The following is a 17,089-nucleotide window of genomic DNA, read 5'->3' on the forward strand; positions in this document are numbered from 1 at the left end:
AAGCAATACACTTACACAGGTGTTATGTAACCATAAACACTGCCATAAATAACACTAGCTATATATGTTATAAGCAGAAAAACAGAGAATGTTGTATGCTAGTTTAAAAATGTGTTACAGCTATTTGCATGTCCACATTTCTTCCTTATCACTCTGGATGAATGTGTGCAAGAGGCTAACCGTCCCCCAACACAGTCAATTATTAACATTGCCACTTCAAAAAAAGTTTTTGTTATTATATTAACTGCCTAGCTTTTCAAATAAGTCTATAAGTTGTGTCAAGTAGAAACAAGATGGACTTCACCTTAAACAGTCAGCAGAGCAGCAGAAGAGGCTATGAGTTATGAAAATAATACTCCTGCATATGCATATTCCTGCAGCAAGAATATATATTAAATCTACAATTACAGCCATACTGTCAGTATTAAAACAGCTAAATAATACTTGGATTTGAGAATATAATAGTATACATTTCTCCACGGTCGTAACCGTGTTGGTCTTTGGCTGAAAGGCCTCTGTCCTCCGCAGAGAAATGAGAAGCTCTCACCTCAAAGAGGTAGAAAAAGCTCAAGCCCCCAGGGACATACATACTTTTTTTCACAGTGAACACTATGGCTCTGGAGTGCAAACTTCCATCTCATTTCCTCACTGCCTTCAATTTTTCATTATAATCTTCCTCTGTTTCCTTCTCTCCTACTCATCCTCCATCTCCTCTCTCTTTTCTGTCTCCCCTATCAGCTCCACAGTGGCCTTCGCCCACTCAAAGCTTAGAGCAATGTGAGTGGGAGACTGCTTGTGTGACTAAAGCAATCAAACACACATATGCGCACATACATACACGCGCATACACAAACACCAGTAGAACACATCCATGCAAGTAAAGATTCACAAGTGCATAACTGCCTCATAATATACGACTACACACACACACACACACAGCTGCAGAGACATTCAAACGTAACTCAAGCTACAAAGATATAAAACAGACTTCCACACTCACAAATGTCCGTACACAATACTCACTTCATCATCCATATTTCATGCTTAATACATAAAGCCTCCATTTTCCTGACGCCAGTCAAGATGAGGAGCCCGAGACTTCTCCTCAAGTCAATGTGCATTTCATCCATTTGTCACCTTTGCTTAGGCTAAACACTGTACTTGCTTTCAAGTAAGACAATTAAGACTATTACATGTATATTTAATGTCACGCAGTTTTGGGGGAAACTGAATGACTAAAAATAAACAGAACATAAGACTGTGGCTTTACAATACACCAAAATCAAATGTCCACGGTGCAAAATATTTATGGGGACTTTAAGAATATATCAAAGAATACAAATATGTAACTCAGACTAGACCTAGATTTCTCTCTGCTTAGTACACTCTTTTGATGATACCAAGGTGTCTAGCACCAAGGATTGGGTATCAGTTGAATTTTTCTTTTAAGATCATGTTTTGGCATGTGCCTTTATTGGATAGCAACAGTTGAGACAGACAGACAAGAAACATGGGAGAGAGAGGGGTTCGACATGCAATAAAGGTCCATGGCTGGAATCGAACCATAGACGCTGTGGCTACGTGGTATGCATCCCAACCATTGCCAGGATACCCCATTTGAATTTCTTTGATACTATTGCCAATATGGTACCTGAGTTTTGGTCCCAACAGGAATATTTTTCTTTGATTTGACTGTAATTTACTTTTAATAGTGAGAGTAGGGATACAGACAGGAAACATGAGGAGAAAGAGGGGGATTACATGCAAGGTTGCAAAGTTGGCTGGAATCAAACGGAGAAAGTTGAGGTTGTATGGTATGTATCGTAACCACAGGGCCACAGGACACCCCAATAAAACCCTTTGATTAATTTAACAAAAGAAGCATAATAGCCTAAATGTTGTTGAAACACAAGCAGCTGTACAATAACTATATTAAATAGTCTAAAATTGGCAAAACTTAGATTTAAATAAAATCAATCTGATTAAATCTCTGATCAAAGAATAAGTAAACTACGGATCTGACCAGGTATTTTGATGCCAACTTTCAGTACTTGACAGTTTTCGATACTCAAATAGATAAGCATTTCACTCGGTAGAAAAAAAGCTACTAGCACCTTTTAGTTTGTCAATTTTCTGAATTCATAAGTTTATTAATACATTCATTGGCTTAATATTGGCAAATATTTTTGTTCAGGTTGTAAAAAAAAATATTTATTTTAGATGCAATAACAAAAAACCTTCAGCTTGAGGAAAAAATCTCTTGATGAGAAATTATGGTTGAATACACTGGATAAAAACTGTTTTTTGTCTGGTTCAGGCATGTTCACATAACTAGGACACACTGCAGGTTGATCAGAAGGAGAGACTGAAAAACAGCGTTATCTGCATGTACAGATGCTTTGGCAATTCATATTGCCAAGGCAATTCATATTTTCTTTTTACTTTGATACATTTTTACCTTGATGTATGTTAATGTTGCTGGTTTACTACAATGAAGATGTTACACCCTTTTTGCAACTTAACGAGTTTTAAAATCCTGATCCACATGCTATTATTGTTTAAACTAGTGCTTTTACTCAGATAAGTTACATGAGTTGAGCAGGATTACTTTGAGCCAGAATGTTGTTGATTTAGGTGACTTAAAAAGACAGACCCAATAATGCTCGCTTCAGTCAAAGCACTACTGTAGTCTACATTACTAAAAGAATCTCACCCATAACAGACCAGTGATTTAGTCTTTGATGAGAGGACTTAATAATGATGAAATACAGTGTTTCTGAAATATTTTCGGCCTATTTTACTTATATGACAAAATAATGATGATTCTACCTGAAAGTGACAGTTTCCTGCTGTAATAATTTACATTTATAGATTCCTCTTATCTGTGTTTCATCTCAGCTTGTGCTCTAGTCAGGTGCCTTGTTTATTTTTGTATTACAGGTCCACATCCTCTTACTTCCTCTTGAGTCTTATGCATCTTTTTCCTTTGTCATCCTCTCGTCTAGACTCTCTCTACGGAAATATGACCATAAAACACAATAATCATAAAACTCAGAAATTTGGTCCAGTCATTCATGTCCCCCTCAGGATAAATTGCAATAACTTTGATGATCCTCTGACTTTTCATCTGGCGCCACCATCAGGTCGAAATTTTAAGTTGTCCAATACTCTGGTTAATGACCAAATACCTACAAAACTAATGACATCAGCTTCACCTGTACCTTGTGCTTAGTGCTAACTAGCAAATGTTAGCATGCAAACATGCTAAACTGAGATGGTAAACATTGGATACCTGCTTAACATCGTCATGTTAGCATTGTCATTGTGAGCATGTTAGCATGTTGGTGTTAGTATTTAGCTCAAGTACAGCCTCACAGAGCCGCAAGCATGGATGGTAGCCTCTTAGTCTTGTTTTATTGTCAATCATACGAAGGATAAATGGTACATAGCAATCATATATATCCCACGTTGTTACATGAAAGTCAACATTTTGTAAAAATATTGAGCATGAACTCACCAATTTAAAGGTTAAATTAGTCTAAACATAGACAACTAAACTATTATTTTAAAACTGCATTAACTGAGAACTCCACAATAAGCTAACAAACCCACAATCTGGCATATTACCACCTTATAAAGTTGTTATGGCTAACGTGTTAGGAAACATCTACCTTCTTACACATCCAGCAGACAAACATTAGCATTTATTTGGAGCTGTGTTTCTGAACATCTGATGACTGTAAGTCCAATATTCACTTCTGAAAGAAATATCTTTATGTCTTTTAAAATAACCTCCTTGGGGACTACGTTGGGTGTTTTATTTGATTCTGGCCTTTGTTTTGATGGTCAAGTAAGGTTGTTCAGTCACATTTCTTTCAACTTTCAACTTTTTAATTATATCAAAGATCTACTAACCCCTTATGAATCTGGGCGCCCTCTTAGATCAGCTGATAGTGGCTTTTTGGTCGTTCCCAGAGCCCGACTGGTGACTAAGGGCTATCAGGCTTTTGCAGTTCGGCCCCCAAACTCTGGAATTACTTACCTGGTGAGATTAGGTTTGTTATCTATCACTGCTTTTAAATCTCTTCTTTTTTTATGTCTGTGTGAATTTTATTTGATTTTCATTTTATTTATTTTTATTTTATTATTATTTTTTTATTGTATTTGATCTTTTTGTGAAGCACTTTGTAACATTGTTAAGAAAAATGCTATATAAATAAAGTTTGTTATTATTATTATTACGTTTACTGTGGCTACTTCAGTATTGAGGCAGCTACTGAATGTTCAACTTTCTTCACCACATAGTTGCTAACTTTGTCTGTTCAATTCATTAGGTTTTGCTAATGCTAACACTGAAACATTTGGGCCAAGAAGCTGATGAAAGATGGAGGAGTTTGGTAAAGAGGTCACTCTTCTTGACAATACACTGGGTTATGATATGGTTATACTTATTCTTCCAGGACTGTTGTAACTTAAACTGTAGCAAAAGAACAAGTATTTTTTCACCTATAAAGACTAACACAGTCTCTCACCAAGCACCGGTTGAAACAGGGTGTGAACATATTATATTTCTAAAAGTCAATGTATAAGTCAGTTTTGCCTACTGTAAAACATACTTATGTGAAAAATAGGCAGACAAAAACATTTGCAAACTGAAGCAGTGACCATCTCTAATTCAAGCCCCATGTCATATTATACTGGATCAGGTGAATTACTTTTAACCAGAACGCTGAGTCATTACAATTTCCAGGTGTGGTGTCCTGCTGCTGGACAAGCGCCAGGTAAATGATTTTATACCTGTGACTGGTGCCTCGATGTCCAATATAGTTTTCTCCTGACGCAGGATAGCTGCTCCCTCGTTGATGATTCGAAGTGCCACAGCTTCCTCTACACGGCCTTCCTTGGTGAGGTGGGCCTTCAGGAGATCAACACGGGGTTTCCCTTCGCAGTCAAACACTTCCTTCAGTGTAAGGCGGTGGCTCAGGGGGAAGGGGACAGCTGAGAACAGAGCACAGGCACATGCTGACTTTTAAACAGAGGGGACATCACAGTAACTATGGCTACTGTTAATGCCATCAAGAATACTGTTGTGAGAGGATCATCGCAAACACCACTCAGGAATGATATAAACAATATATCATCAAGGAATTCATGCAGAAATCCTATTTGAGAAAACCCCATCCATGTTTCGCCAGCAGGCATTATTGTGCTCTCACATCCATCTTTGTACTCTGTACATCTTTGACATGAAAACCATCAGTATTTTCTGAGTGCTGGATAAAACTCAGCGAACATCTAAGCACTCTATTCATTCAGCACTCTCCCTGGATTGCTAAAGCCTGTGGCCATTAAAATGCACCAGTCACCTACCCAACAGACTGCCTGTGAAACTGTGAAATCCAAACACAGATCATTACTTCAGTGGCAGCAAAGGTTATTCATTAGATCTGGTGCTGATCTCTGTGTGCTGTGACTACAAGCTTTCATGGCCCCACGTTAATCTACAGATCATCTGGTTTAACACAGAAAACTCTTTCTAAGTGTCGGAGCTGTAAATAATTCAGATGAAAAGAAAATTCGTTAAAATATCTAGACACAAACACACACTCACATATGCAGGGGTGGAAGTAACGAATTACATTTACTCTCGTTAGTGTAAGAAAGTCATATTTTTGTGTACTAAACTGCCAGTGTGTCTGTGGGGTGATGCTCTGCACTCAGCTGACACTCTGGAAAACACATGTTGAATGTGTACGTTCACTGGTCACAGTGTCCCGGGCCGGGCCAAACATTTTGTGAACGACACAAAAAATGCACAAAAATGCAATAAAATCAAGGATGATGTCATTATGGATTATGGTTAAGATATTGTTTCTCGATATAGGTAAAAAAAAAAGACCTTAAAAAATGGTTGCATCTACATTAATCGTTGATTTAATGCACCACCTGGTGAGCAGGATAAATGACCCAAATCAAACACACCCACAGGTGCACGCTGGTTCTAGCTAAAATACCAAATGTAAATATGCTCATGGTGGATCCTCCAGCAGTGACTTCTACATTTACTTAGGAAGTTCTACCTTCAGTGAGGTGTGTAAGGCAGTTTTTGACAATAATCCCTGTCACGTTGTGATTGCAGAGCCTCTTTCAGCTCAAAACTTTTAGAATTTGAGGAGGGGACCAGAGAGGTTGAGTGGACTGGTTATAATATGCACTGAGAATGAACAAGCAGAGAAGTTTAACCTAGAGAAGACTGTGGAAGACTTCACGGTGCACAAGACTCACATAATGATGATCAGACAGGTGAGTACAACAGCAAACTCACTGATGGATGTAACTCACTGTACAGAGGAGGACGTCAACAACCAGTGCGTTGCTTAGCAACCTAATGTTGTATGTGTGCACTACGCAGTGTGTAAAAACTGTGCAGGCCCTCTCTTTGCTTTAATGTGTATGTTTGAGGGCTGTAGCTGCTGTCGAGTTTATATTGTTATACATCTCTGTGTTGGCTGCCTTGGTGATGCTTTATTCTGTTAAAGTGGCAGGTTATTTAATTTATGTAGCTTAATAATGCTTGTTGCACCTGCTGCGGTGTCCAGAGCTCTTTTTATTATTGTTGGTCATTTTTGCATAATTGTCTGAGTTTTGTTTTATACTTACTCAGAGTACATTTTAACTGACCTACTTTTTACTTTTATCTGAGGACATGTTTACACAAGTAACAGTGCTTTTACTTGAGTAAAATATTCTAGTACTCTTTCCATCCCTGCACATATGTACACATAACACAAGCCGTCAGCGGTAGTATATTCAGAAGTAAGGGTATGCTTGCCAGATTTGTGCAGTGCATAGCAAACAGGGCCACTCAGCAGTGCCAAGTGAAGAGACGACAAAGGAAGAGAACATGATCAACATGCTCTTTAATAATGAATGCTTGACTAAAATCTCAAAGTCACTGCTCCTGGGATAATGAGGCGAGCCCCAGCAAGTGTATTTAATGGGACTGGGAAGATTTTTCACAGTGTGCAGTGTGTATCTGTGATGGCGATGTGTGCTTTGACACTTTACCAGCTAGTACAAACTCAGCACAGTCACCATACAAGTTTTCTCAAGCTTTTAGTTTAGTTAATGTCATTGTGCACTGATGAATTTGCAATGTTTTTGCTTTGATTCTTGGCATTAACATTAACAGTACAGTGACGGTCTGACAGCAACAAATAAGTCTCAAATGAAGTAATGAATTACCTTCACAGACTGATTTTTTGGGAATTTAGAGGAAGTGAATGAACCCATGAGCTAAAACAACACTGACTGAAAAATATGTTAAATCAGAACTGGAAGGCATTTGCCAAAATACATTGGTAGGTACTGTAATTTACCTTACATTAATGTAAAAAGGTAAATGTGATTCAGAAGCTGCAAATGCAAATCACCCAGCTGTTCTTTCAGCTGATTTTACTCTTTGACACACAATACTCACTTTTTTTTTCAAATGAACTAAAATGGAGCCACATGCAGATGTTTTAAAAAGGACATTACACTTAGCATTTTTTTTAGGCAGAATGGAGCAACACAGGATTAAGCCCACTAATAACAAAGAAATCCAAAAAAGCAACCCAGATCCAAATGATCTTCAACAACGCAGTTTACAGACACACATATAGCACACTGATATAGATGTATGGTGAGATGAAATGAGATGAAAAGCTGACTTCTGCTCAGCACCCAATCAGAGCTGAACTGTGAAATACTGTATGTTGCTGGGCAACAGCAGCAGCAGCTGACTGTTGGAGTACAGCCAGTGCTGCCACGGAAAACTGCAATTTGAATTGGAGGTTCACTTAGATGCTGTTGGAAATGCTCATGCAATAAACCCACGTCGAAATTGTCTGATCATATTGAGGAGACTCGGTATGAGCCTGTACTGTACACATTTTTGTGCTTAAACACATTTTCTTGAGCGGGGTTTCTTGTGTATTGTAGGTTTGTGTTGCTAATGAGCAACCCTGGGTTCAGTCAGGAAATGCTGAATTGCTTCATCTGATTGGATTAACTCAACAGTGTGCATTTATAAGAGGTCCAATTAGCATACAGTACACAGGCCCAAGTGTCAAGCTTTTAACATAATGTCATGAGAGTCTTGTTGCTTTTTTTCACCCACATCCTACAGCTCCACCAGCTACGATCTGCTTTATGTGATGTTTGAAGGGTTAAGTACCTCCTGACGAATTTTAAACATGTGGATGAAAGCAGAGCTAATCTGCCAAAGCCAAATATTGCTCCATTGTACCCATTAATAAATTATTAATGTCAACATAAGTGTTGGAACCAATTTGCATGTTTGCTGCTGAGAGCTGGAGTGAATGTTATAGCCTGTTGCAAGGCCTGTTGAGTTTAAAGCTGACATATTATGTTTCTCATATTGTTGCATAATTTATTTAAAGTAACTGTTTTTATAACTTCAAACAATGGATGAAACAGTTAATTTCCTTTGGAATACAACAACTGTGACAGTCTGTGAAATCAGTGCAAATATTCTTAAAGTTAATAATATGAAGACAATTGTATTCTAAGGAGCTATAATAAAGTAAGATAGTTCACAGGTGCACTAATGGCCTCATCCTTGAAATAACTGACCTGAATATGCCTCTTGATGCCTACAGCACAGTGGCGACAGTGCTGTGGAAAACAAACTGCACAGACCAGCAGTTATTGTATCTCTTAAGATATATGCTGTCAGATTAAAACATGCAAGAGAAAAGAGAACTGGTGAGAAACTTGCTGAGGGTTAAGTTAGAGATATGTATACAGGGATAAAAATAACTTGGAGTAGCTTGGAATATCAGAACTCAGTAGTTTGCTACATGCACCACATGCAGTAACTGTAAGAAATGTCAGTCTCAACTCATCAAAATCGCTGTTGTCTTGATAGCTTCCTTTGATCACCTGAAAGATGCATGATTCAGTTTCTTGCATCTCATTTGTTTTCACGTTTCAGCCTTTTGGGGCTTGGAAAAAAAAGAGGCTTTTACTACTATTTGGTGGAACAAGAATAGGAGATATACAAGTGACAAAATGAATATTCATGTTAGTTAATCAATATCTAATATTTCTAATATAAATAAGAGTTGTGATACAACAATAATAGCATCTGACCAACAAGACAAATGAGGGTTTGTTGAAATGATGATCCATTTTCGACGGTCAAAAAGACCAAACTAATGGGGAATTGAAGTCATTGATGAAGCTATTTAGCTTCTATGGTTTCTAAATTACACAGCCTGAGGTGACGTAAATATAATAAATGAAACAAATGCATATGATTTTACTCAACTAGAAAAAATGCTTTGAGTGTTTCAAACCCCGTACGAAAATCCTAAATGTTACATGACCATGTTACAAATGCAAAAAACGGAGTCAGAATTCTTGGCTGTGCTGCGTTTGCTGATGCAAACCTTTTGTATGACATATTTTTGAATGCCTGGATGTCAGTAAAGCTTTGCCAAAGATATAACCACAATAGTTGTATCTTGGTTGTGAGGTTCAAACATACAACTAATATCAGTGTCATTTTAGACCAACTTCTTTCTCTTATTATGGACGTTATGTTTCAGAATTTAGGATGCACAGTATGTTATTTGTTACTTTGATATCAGTTTGTGATAGGGAACTATTAAGTGATCATGCCCGTTGTTTGTTATGTCACACTAATGAAGTGCTCCAAAATAAAGATGGTTGAGGTCCCTCAGGACCTGGCTGATTTTCTGACAATATAGTTCCTTTCTTGAGGGTCCAGACCTGTTAGTATAATTATTCAATAAAGCTTTTTCAATTGTAACAGCTTATACATGCAGGACATTAGTTGTGTCTGCATTCATTTTCACATGCTTGTATCTCACAGTGCAGATTACTCCATATTTCTACAACTTTGTAGCCTTAAAGAGCAAAGTTGTTAATGCTGACTGAGCTGCTCAGCCATTACGATAATATACTGAATGTGAATATATTCAGGCACTGACTGTGAGCTGATCCATGGTCAGAATGAGCAGGGCTAAATGAGTGATGGCACAACTGTGAGCACTTCATCATCCTCCATTGATCCAAGTTGTATCCTCAGTAATTCTCTGACAGAACAGCCTTCTCCACATCTACTGGTGCAGCTTTTTGGGATTCCTTATAGACCTTTTCTAATCAAATTACCACATGACTCACTACTGGTAAAATATACCCCATTAAATGTCAATTTCATGCCCTCTTCCTCTTCCACTGGCCCTGTCAAAGCCTGTGAAATCCTGCTGCATCACTGCCCCAGCTTCTGCCACAAGCTCGGCAATTCAGCTGTTTTTCCTTCTCTCCTCTCATGCCCACACGAGCCGAAGCCAAATCGTGACGGCAAACCATTAAATATAAATACATTTGTGCAATAACAAAAAATAAAAAAATAAAACATGAAAAATCCATATTTTCCGGTGCACTGCTGCTGCTGCTTCTGCGCTTTCTGCCCGTTCTTCGTGGGGGCTGTGCACCAAAGAAAACCGGATTGTTTATCAACATCAAAGCTCCAGCAGCCCACTAACATCACCGTGAACACAACTTGATGGCTGCGTATACTAGCCTACACCATTAATACTACCACATGAAAATAAAGGCCATAGTCTGCCACACCACGAGTAGCTAAACACTTGAGATGTTATGTAATATCTACAGCCACGACCAAACGCACAATGTAGGCTAACTTACATTTCACCATCCGATCGGTGGCGTTTAAGACGATGTCAGCGTTAGACATCTTCATGGGCAGTTGCTGTCTTCGTGGCTGAAGCGTTTTCTCTCCCTCCTTTAGGATCTACTCTCAGTATTTGTTGTCGAAATGCGACTGATGCTGTGGCATCACTCAGATGATGCGTCCCCTCCGTGCGTCGGTGCTGCGCCGGGTATACTGCTGCTCCCCAGGCAGGCAGGCAGGCAGGCAGGCAGGGATGGATGGATGGATGGATGTTGGATGCTGTAGGAGCCGCTGCTGCTGTGCTAAGCTGTTAATGTGGGGGAGGATGCACTGAGAGAGCGAGAGAGAGAGAAGGAGGGAGAGATGTGCACTGTCCAGACATGGCGGTGAAGGGAACTCCCACGCAAATGTTTCACGGGACTGCCTGATGCTGCCATCAGATGGAGGCTGAGACGGGGTTGCCCCCACGCACGCACGGCGCGCCATGTTTCGGTATTCTCGAAATTTCGGTACGCCTAAATACGAGAGCGTATGGGCCTTGGTTTAGACATGTGTAACATTCACGATAACTACACAGGTTCGTTTTGATTACACGCGCGCGGAACGCGCACGCGAACATTACAGGCAGTTGGATAATTGCAATGATAGCAGAGAAGGTGGCGACAAATCATCAGGGTCTGAACAAACTAAGCTAAACGGACTAGCAATCTAGCACACATTCAGGAAATAATATTTTAAACTGAGCAATTTAGAGATGTAATGATGTGACATTATGTTGTCTTTGTGCCACAAGAAAGGTCACTTCCACTTACCTCACATCAAAATACTTGTACGGTCTGCTGTAAAACGAAAACATGATTTATGATTTTTACAATCATTTGTTACTTAAATATATGGACTAGATTGTGGTTCAGTGTTCAGAAATGATCTCCACTGGCCGCATAGTAATGAAATATTAATACACAAATGTTTATTACCATCTACAACTCCAAATAGGCCTACTGTGGAAGTTCATGTAATTTTATTTTTAATCCCTGAGCGTAGACTGTAAGGCAAATGCCTAACTCATTTAGCCAACCATGAGACAGACACAGCTCTGTACCTTGCTCATCAATTGTCAGCCAGTGATCCACATCTAACACATCTAATCTGGGGAACTTCACAAACTACAACCATAACCCTTAATTTATTTCATTCTAACAGATTAATACTCTTTTAGAAACTCATTGTATTTAACTTGTCTAAACTGCTAGAAACAAGTCACAGTTCAAAATGAGCATGAATTTAAGGATTTTGAACACAACTCAAAACCTGGCGAAATATTCAGTCAAACAATTATATTACATTTTTAGTACAATGTTTTCGCTCAGAGAATCCACGGTTTGTAGTAATGAATGCATCTGTAAATATACCCAGAGAGCAGAGCCCTGCGTCTGCTGCAGTTCCTACTGACCACCAATGGAGGCAGGTGACTCTCTGCTCTTGACATTTTAACAGAAATACAGCCTTGCTATTATTTTAATGTTTATGCAATACACTTATTGTATTTTCAAATAGATTATTTCATGTCACAGCCATCCTCTTATTATTCAGCCTTTAAGAAAAATACAATTTAAAATTTAATTTTAATAACCCTATTTTAAGGCACACACCTATATCTGTTTATCAGCAAAAAAACAAATAGTCTAATATTGCTGGGGTGTATTTTAAAATGTTTTTTTGTTTATTTTGCACAACAGAACTGTGTACACAAAATGACACTTATTACAGTAAAGCTAAAATGTTATACAAATGCTATTAATAGAAAAATATTGACAAAATATAACAAAACCATAAAAGCCTAATTACTTTGTGTCACCTGGTCCAGCAGGTTAAATATGTGTGTTCCCACCATTTAACACTTTTATGTCTACAGCAAATGTAAACTACTTCAAGCCAAACAGTCAGTGTGTGGAGTCGGAGGTGAAAACATAAGGAGAATTATTGCTGTCTTATCCTTCCATGCATTCATCTCAGGTTTCGTGACTTGTAATTGTTTCATATTTCATCACCTTCTTTCCTAATAAAAATAATAACTGAAAGATGTATCTGTGTTGCTTACTGATTACTCCTTGAGTTGCGTGTATTGATCACTGAGTTGCTGTCACAGTTATGGTCACCAGCATCTTTAGCATCATTAGATTTATCACTACAATCAGCAACAGTCATGGCAACTGGTCTGAAATATGTCTCATGTCAGTGCTTGTGATGCATGGTGGCTTTTCATTTTTAACATTGCTTTCTTGCTTGCTTCCTTCTTGCTCTCCCACTTTACACAATGCAAGGCGATGAGTTTTTTTCTCAGCCATGTGATGTAGGAATCTTTGCTCGTGTCATCCATTGTGTTAAAATAAAGGAGTGTGACCCAGTTGAGTTGGTGCCTAAACACTCATGTGACACAGGGATGACACACTGTTGGCCTTGAATTGCAGGACATCACATGGAACAAAAAAGTTGGGACAATTTCACGTGCATAAAATTACATACATTAGCAATGGTACTAGATTGGTGCTAGTTTTAGTATAACAGTGAATGAAGGCAGTTTTGTGTCATTTTCAAGATGTGTTTAATGGTTCAAAATGATGCATTGGTGGCTTTTTGGAATAATCTGATTTTAATACACGGTAGGCCTACATCACTGCCGTGTTCAGATTTCAACAAAATGCACCCAAGCAAACAGATCCCAGAAGTACAATGTGGCACACTGTTCGGAGGAAACATACTGTTAAACAAGAATAAAGATGCAAACTGGCGCCAAATGTTTTCACACTGAGATACCCCAGGTGATCAGCAATGGAGCAGCAGGATAGTTGATTTGATTTTTTTGGAGTCTCAGAAACACACTTACACGGTGCAGTGCAAGAAACAAAAAAGCTATGACTATAATGGGTATGGTACTTAATGTAGGCCTGATTCTGATTACATGCTGTACCTCTAATTGAAAAGTTTGTCTTTCAGATTCCTTTTGGTGCCCTAAATGTATGCCCTCAATATTTTTCATTTGGCTTTCAGTGTTACTAAATACTAACAAATAAATAAGAACAATATCTTGAAGATGTTCAGACTACAGAAATGTATCTTGGATGCATGGATATTTAGATGAAAACCAACATTAGCACCCTTTTGATTTATAACCAAAACTTTTGGTGACCAGCTGGACTCTTAGGAACAGTACAATTTCTCAGACAGCTTCTGTGAAGACTTGCCACTAGATGGGGCCCTAACCCTGATTTTAACTGAAACAGCAGCAACAGCTGGTCAGCTGGTACTGCTACAGTAGGGGTAGTGTTTGCTACTTTACATTTGGAGACATGATAATTTGAGAAAGCAATGCCACTACTTATGTAGGGGTACAAGCTGAACAGTCGTTGATGTAATTTTGCCATGCATTTTTGTCCTACTGTCAGTCAAGACAAGAGAACTACTTGCTTCCTGACAGATGAGGCTGAGCATGTGATTAGTGGCAGGATAAATAATAAATCTCTAGTAATGGAGCCAGTGTTGCTCATCAGGCAGCAGACCTTTGCAGCGTGGAGTTGTGAGGCTCACACAAGGCGTGACTGACTAAGGCCTGTTCACTGGGACGGGAAAACAACACACCACAAATTCTCTAGCACTTTAGAGACTCAATTGATAGCAGAGTGTCCAATACCAGTCCTGGGTGCATATGGTATGTCCTTGAAGTTGCCAATATTGCTGAGAGAGACAAACCAGAGAGTGGTGATGAAAGTAGAGGGAAACTTTGCTGCATTTTGTGCTAGTGCTCTTGCTGTCACTTCAGTATTGAGACCAAAATGAACAATATTCTTGAGCCGTATTTAATTATGTATAATAAACAAAAATAACCAACTGCCAAGTCTGATTTACTGCCTTAAAAAGCTTTGCATTGTTTTGAAATGACATGTTCTTGGAAGTGACTATCACATGTATAGAGGCAAAGTGTGCAAACCAAATTTTAAATGAGATTTACTTAAAAAAAAATCTGTTTCTCAAGTGTAGAGTATTTCTGTAGTGGCAGTGACCGGTTGGCAGCTACATTTGTTGACCCCTCCTTTAAATACTGTTGTTGCTGGCATGCTGTCCTGGCACAACGGTAGGAGAAAAATGGCACTAAGAAATGGTCTATTCCAACATTATATACTGTAGCTTATCTAGCTGTACATTCCCACATAACGAACTCACACTTGCAAGTCAACAGCTCAAGCAATTAATTAAAACACAAGCCATGTTGTATGCGATTCAAGTATATCACAAGCAAAATGTCTTGGCTTGTAATGCTTTCAATTCACAAGTATACTGAGCATGAATACATTAATCTTGTGTGCTTATGTGCTTATCTTATGTGCTGTCTAATGGCAGAAAGTCACTGGGTTCCACAGCATAAGAATCTCATTTCTTTGGTTACACATAACTACACAAATAATGTTTTATTATGCAGTTGCCTTTGATTTTGTTAAGGGAACAGTTAGACTTTTTGGTAAATACGCTCATTCATTTTCTTACAGAGAATTAGATGTGACTGATACCACTGTGATTAACTGAGGAGCCAGATCCTGGATGCATTTAGCTAGCTTAGCATGAAGACCAGAAACAGGAAGAAATGAAAAGAGGAAACAGCTAGCCTGGCTAAAAAATATACGCCTACCTGCACCTCTAAAACTCATTAAATAACACATTGTATCTAGTTTGTTTTATCCGTTCAGAAACTGAAGTGTAAAAACAACACCTTGTGGTTTTTTACAGGCTGGAACTATTTCTCTCCAGGCAGTGACTTCCTGGAGGTTGGGAGGTTGTGAAAAGAAACAGCAACTGGAACACTTTGCTCCAACAGCTGGTAAATCTTGGTGACTGATGATCTATGGTATTCTGAAGGAAGTGACATCACCTGGCACCAAAGACCAGCCAATAGGAGAGGGCGAGAACCTTGTTTGTTGCCAGTAGACGTCATGTTTCACATGTTTGGGTTTGGGATAACGTGGGTTAATTTTGTATATGCAATTTCATCATTAACAACATGATTAGATAGTAGTTCCCCATGACTCAAAATGTCCAGTAACAAGATGACAAAGGGATTAAATCATAATTCATCCCAATCACAGCAGGCATCTTTCTAGACTGTAAAAGACTGTAAATTAGAAATCACTGCTGATATATAGATAGATAAATAGAGCTAAATGTGGGGAAGGCCTGGGGGTGACTGGGTTAGAGTGTAAGGAATGAATGTCTCTGTTTGTGCTTCTGAACAATGAGAGAAAAAAGAACATTTCAAAGTGTCAGCCGGGAGAGACACTGTGGAAACAAGCAGCATAGCAAGAAGACAACCTCTCTGAAATAAGGGGGATGTTGAATGTGTGTTACAGTGATCATTTGGAGGGGTTACAGGGCTTGCAACATTCCTCAGTATTGGAGAAAGCTGATGTTCATGTCTCGCCCTGCTCCCTTCATCCCTTACGTACCTCTTTTTGGGCCGTCTTCGGGGGCTTTCCTACAGTGCTGGTCATGTGTGCAGCTGGGGATGGAGGCCATGCAACGCTAATCCTCCTCCCCAGCTCAGGAAAGTACCCTGCCTCCCTGTGCAGAACGAAAACAACAAAGAGCTGAGTGTGGCTGCAGCCTCCGGGGTTCAGTGCACCCACCAGAACATGTCCAAGAGTCACAGCTTGCTGCTCCCTCCTACCCATCTACCCATGCATGACTCTCCTTCTCTCTCGTGCTTTCTCTCTTTGACCCTCTTTTCAACCTGTGAAAGACACGTATGATTGCAGACTACAATGTAATATTCCTCCATTTCATACCAGAGATAGAGGACTTTAGAAGGTCAAAAGGGAGGACAAATCACTACAAAAGAGCAAAAGAATGTGGTCAGAGTGGGTTTTATGGAGACTAAATTATTCCATATGACTATATAATTAAAGTGAAATAGTCTAAAACCCTGAATGGAAACATACAGAAAATGTAGAAACAAAAGTGAAACTCTAATTAATGCCACCAAAATGAAATGTAAAATAGCTAAAAGAAAGAACAAAAGAGCGAAACATACAGTATCTCTGGACTCACATGTAAACAAAAGCACGCTCGTTCGCTCTGTCAGTCGGTTGGTCCACCACTAAAATATCTCAACAGATTAGATGGATTGCCATGAAATTTTATACAAACATTCATGGGTGCCAGATGATGTATCCTACTGACTTTAGTGATCCCCTGACCTTTCCTCTAGTGCCACCATGAGGTTGATATTTGTGGTTTTGAGTGAAATGTCAACAACAATTGAATGAGACATAGCAGTGAAGCAGTGTAATTTTTATTTAACTTTTCACTTGGAAG

The 17,089-nt window shown here is 38.9% G+C and overlaps 1 protein-coding gene across 1 annotated transcript in view; it reads right to left on the minus strand.

The window, feature by feature from the left end:
• Positions 1-11,175, minus strand: part of ppp3ca (protein phosphatase 3, catalytic subunit, alpha isozyme) — a 28,614-nt gene extending 17,439 nt beyond the window's left edge. Inside the window, exons 1-2 of the mRNA XM_044223645.1 lie at positions 10,741-11,175; positions 4,798-4,998 (exon numbers count right to left, since the gene is read on the minus strand). Of these exons, the coding sequence (XP_044079580.1) occupies positions 4,798-4,998; positions 10,741-10,795 (256 nt within the window). The 5' untranslated portion in view covers positions 10,796-11,175. The remainder of the gene's footprint in view (positions 1-4,797; positions 4,999-10,740) is intronic.
• Positions 11,176-17,089: the final 5,914 nt, after the last annotated feature.

This window comes from Siniperca chuatsi, linkage group LG14 (genome assembly GCF_020085105.1).
Source record: "Siniperca chuatsi isolate FFG_IHB_CAS linkage group LG14, ASM2008510v1, whole genome shotgun sequence".
Taxonomy (NCBI): Eukaryota; Metazoa; Chordata; class Actinopteri; order Centrarchiformes; family Sinipercidae; genus Siniperca; species Siniperca chuatsi.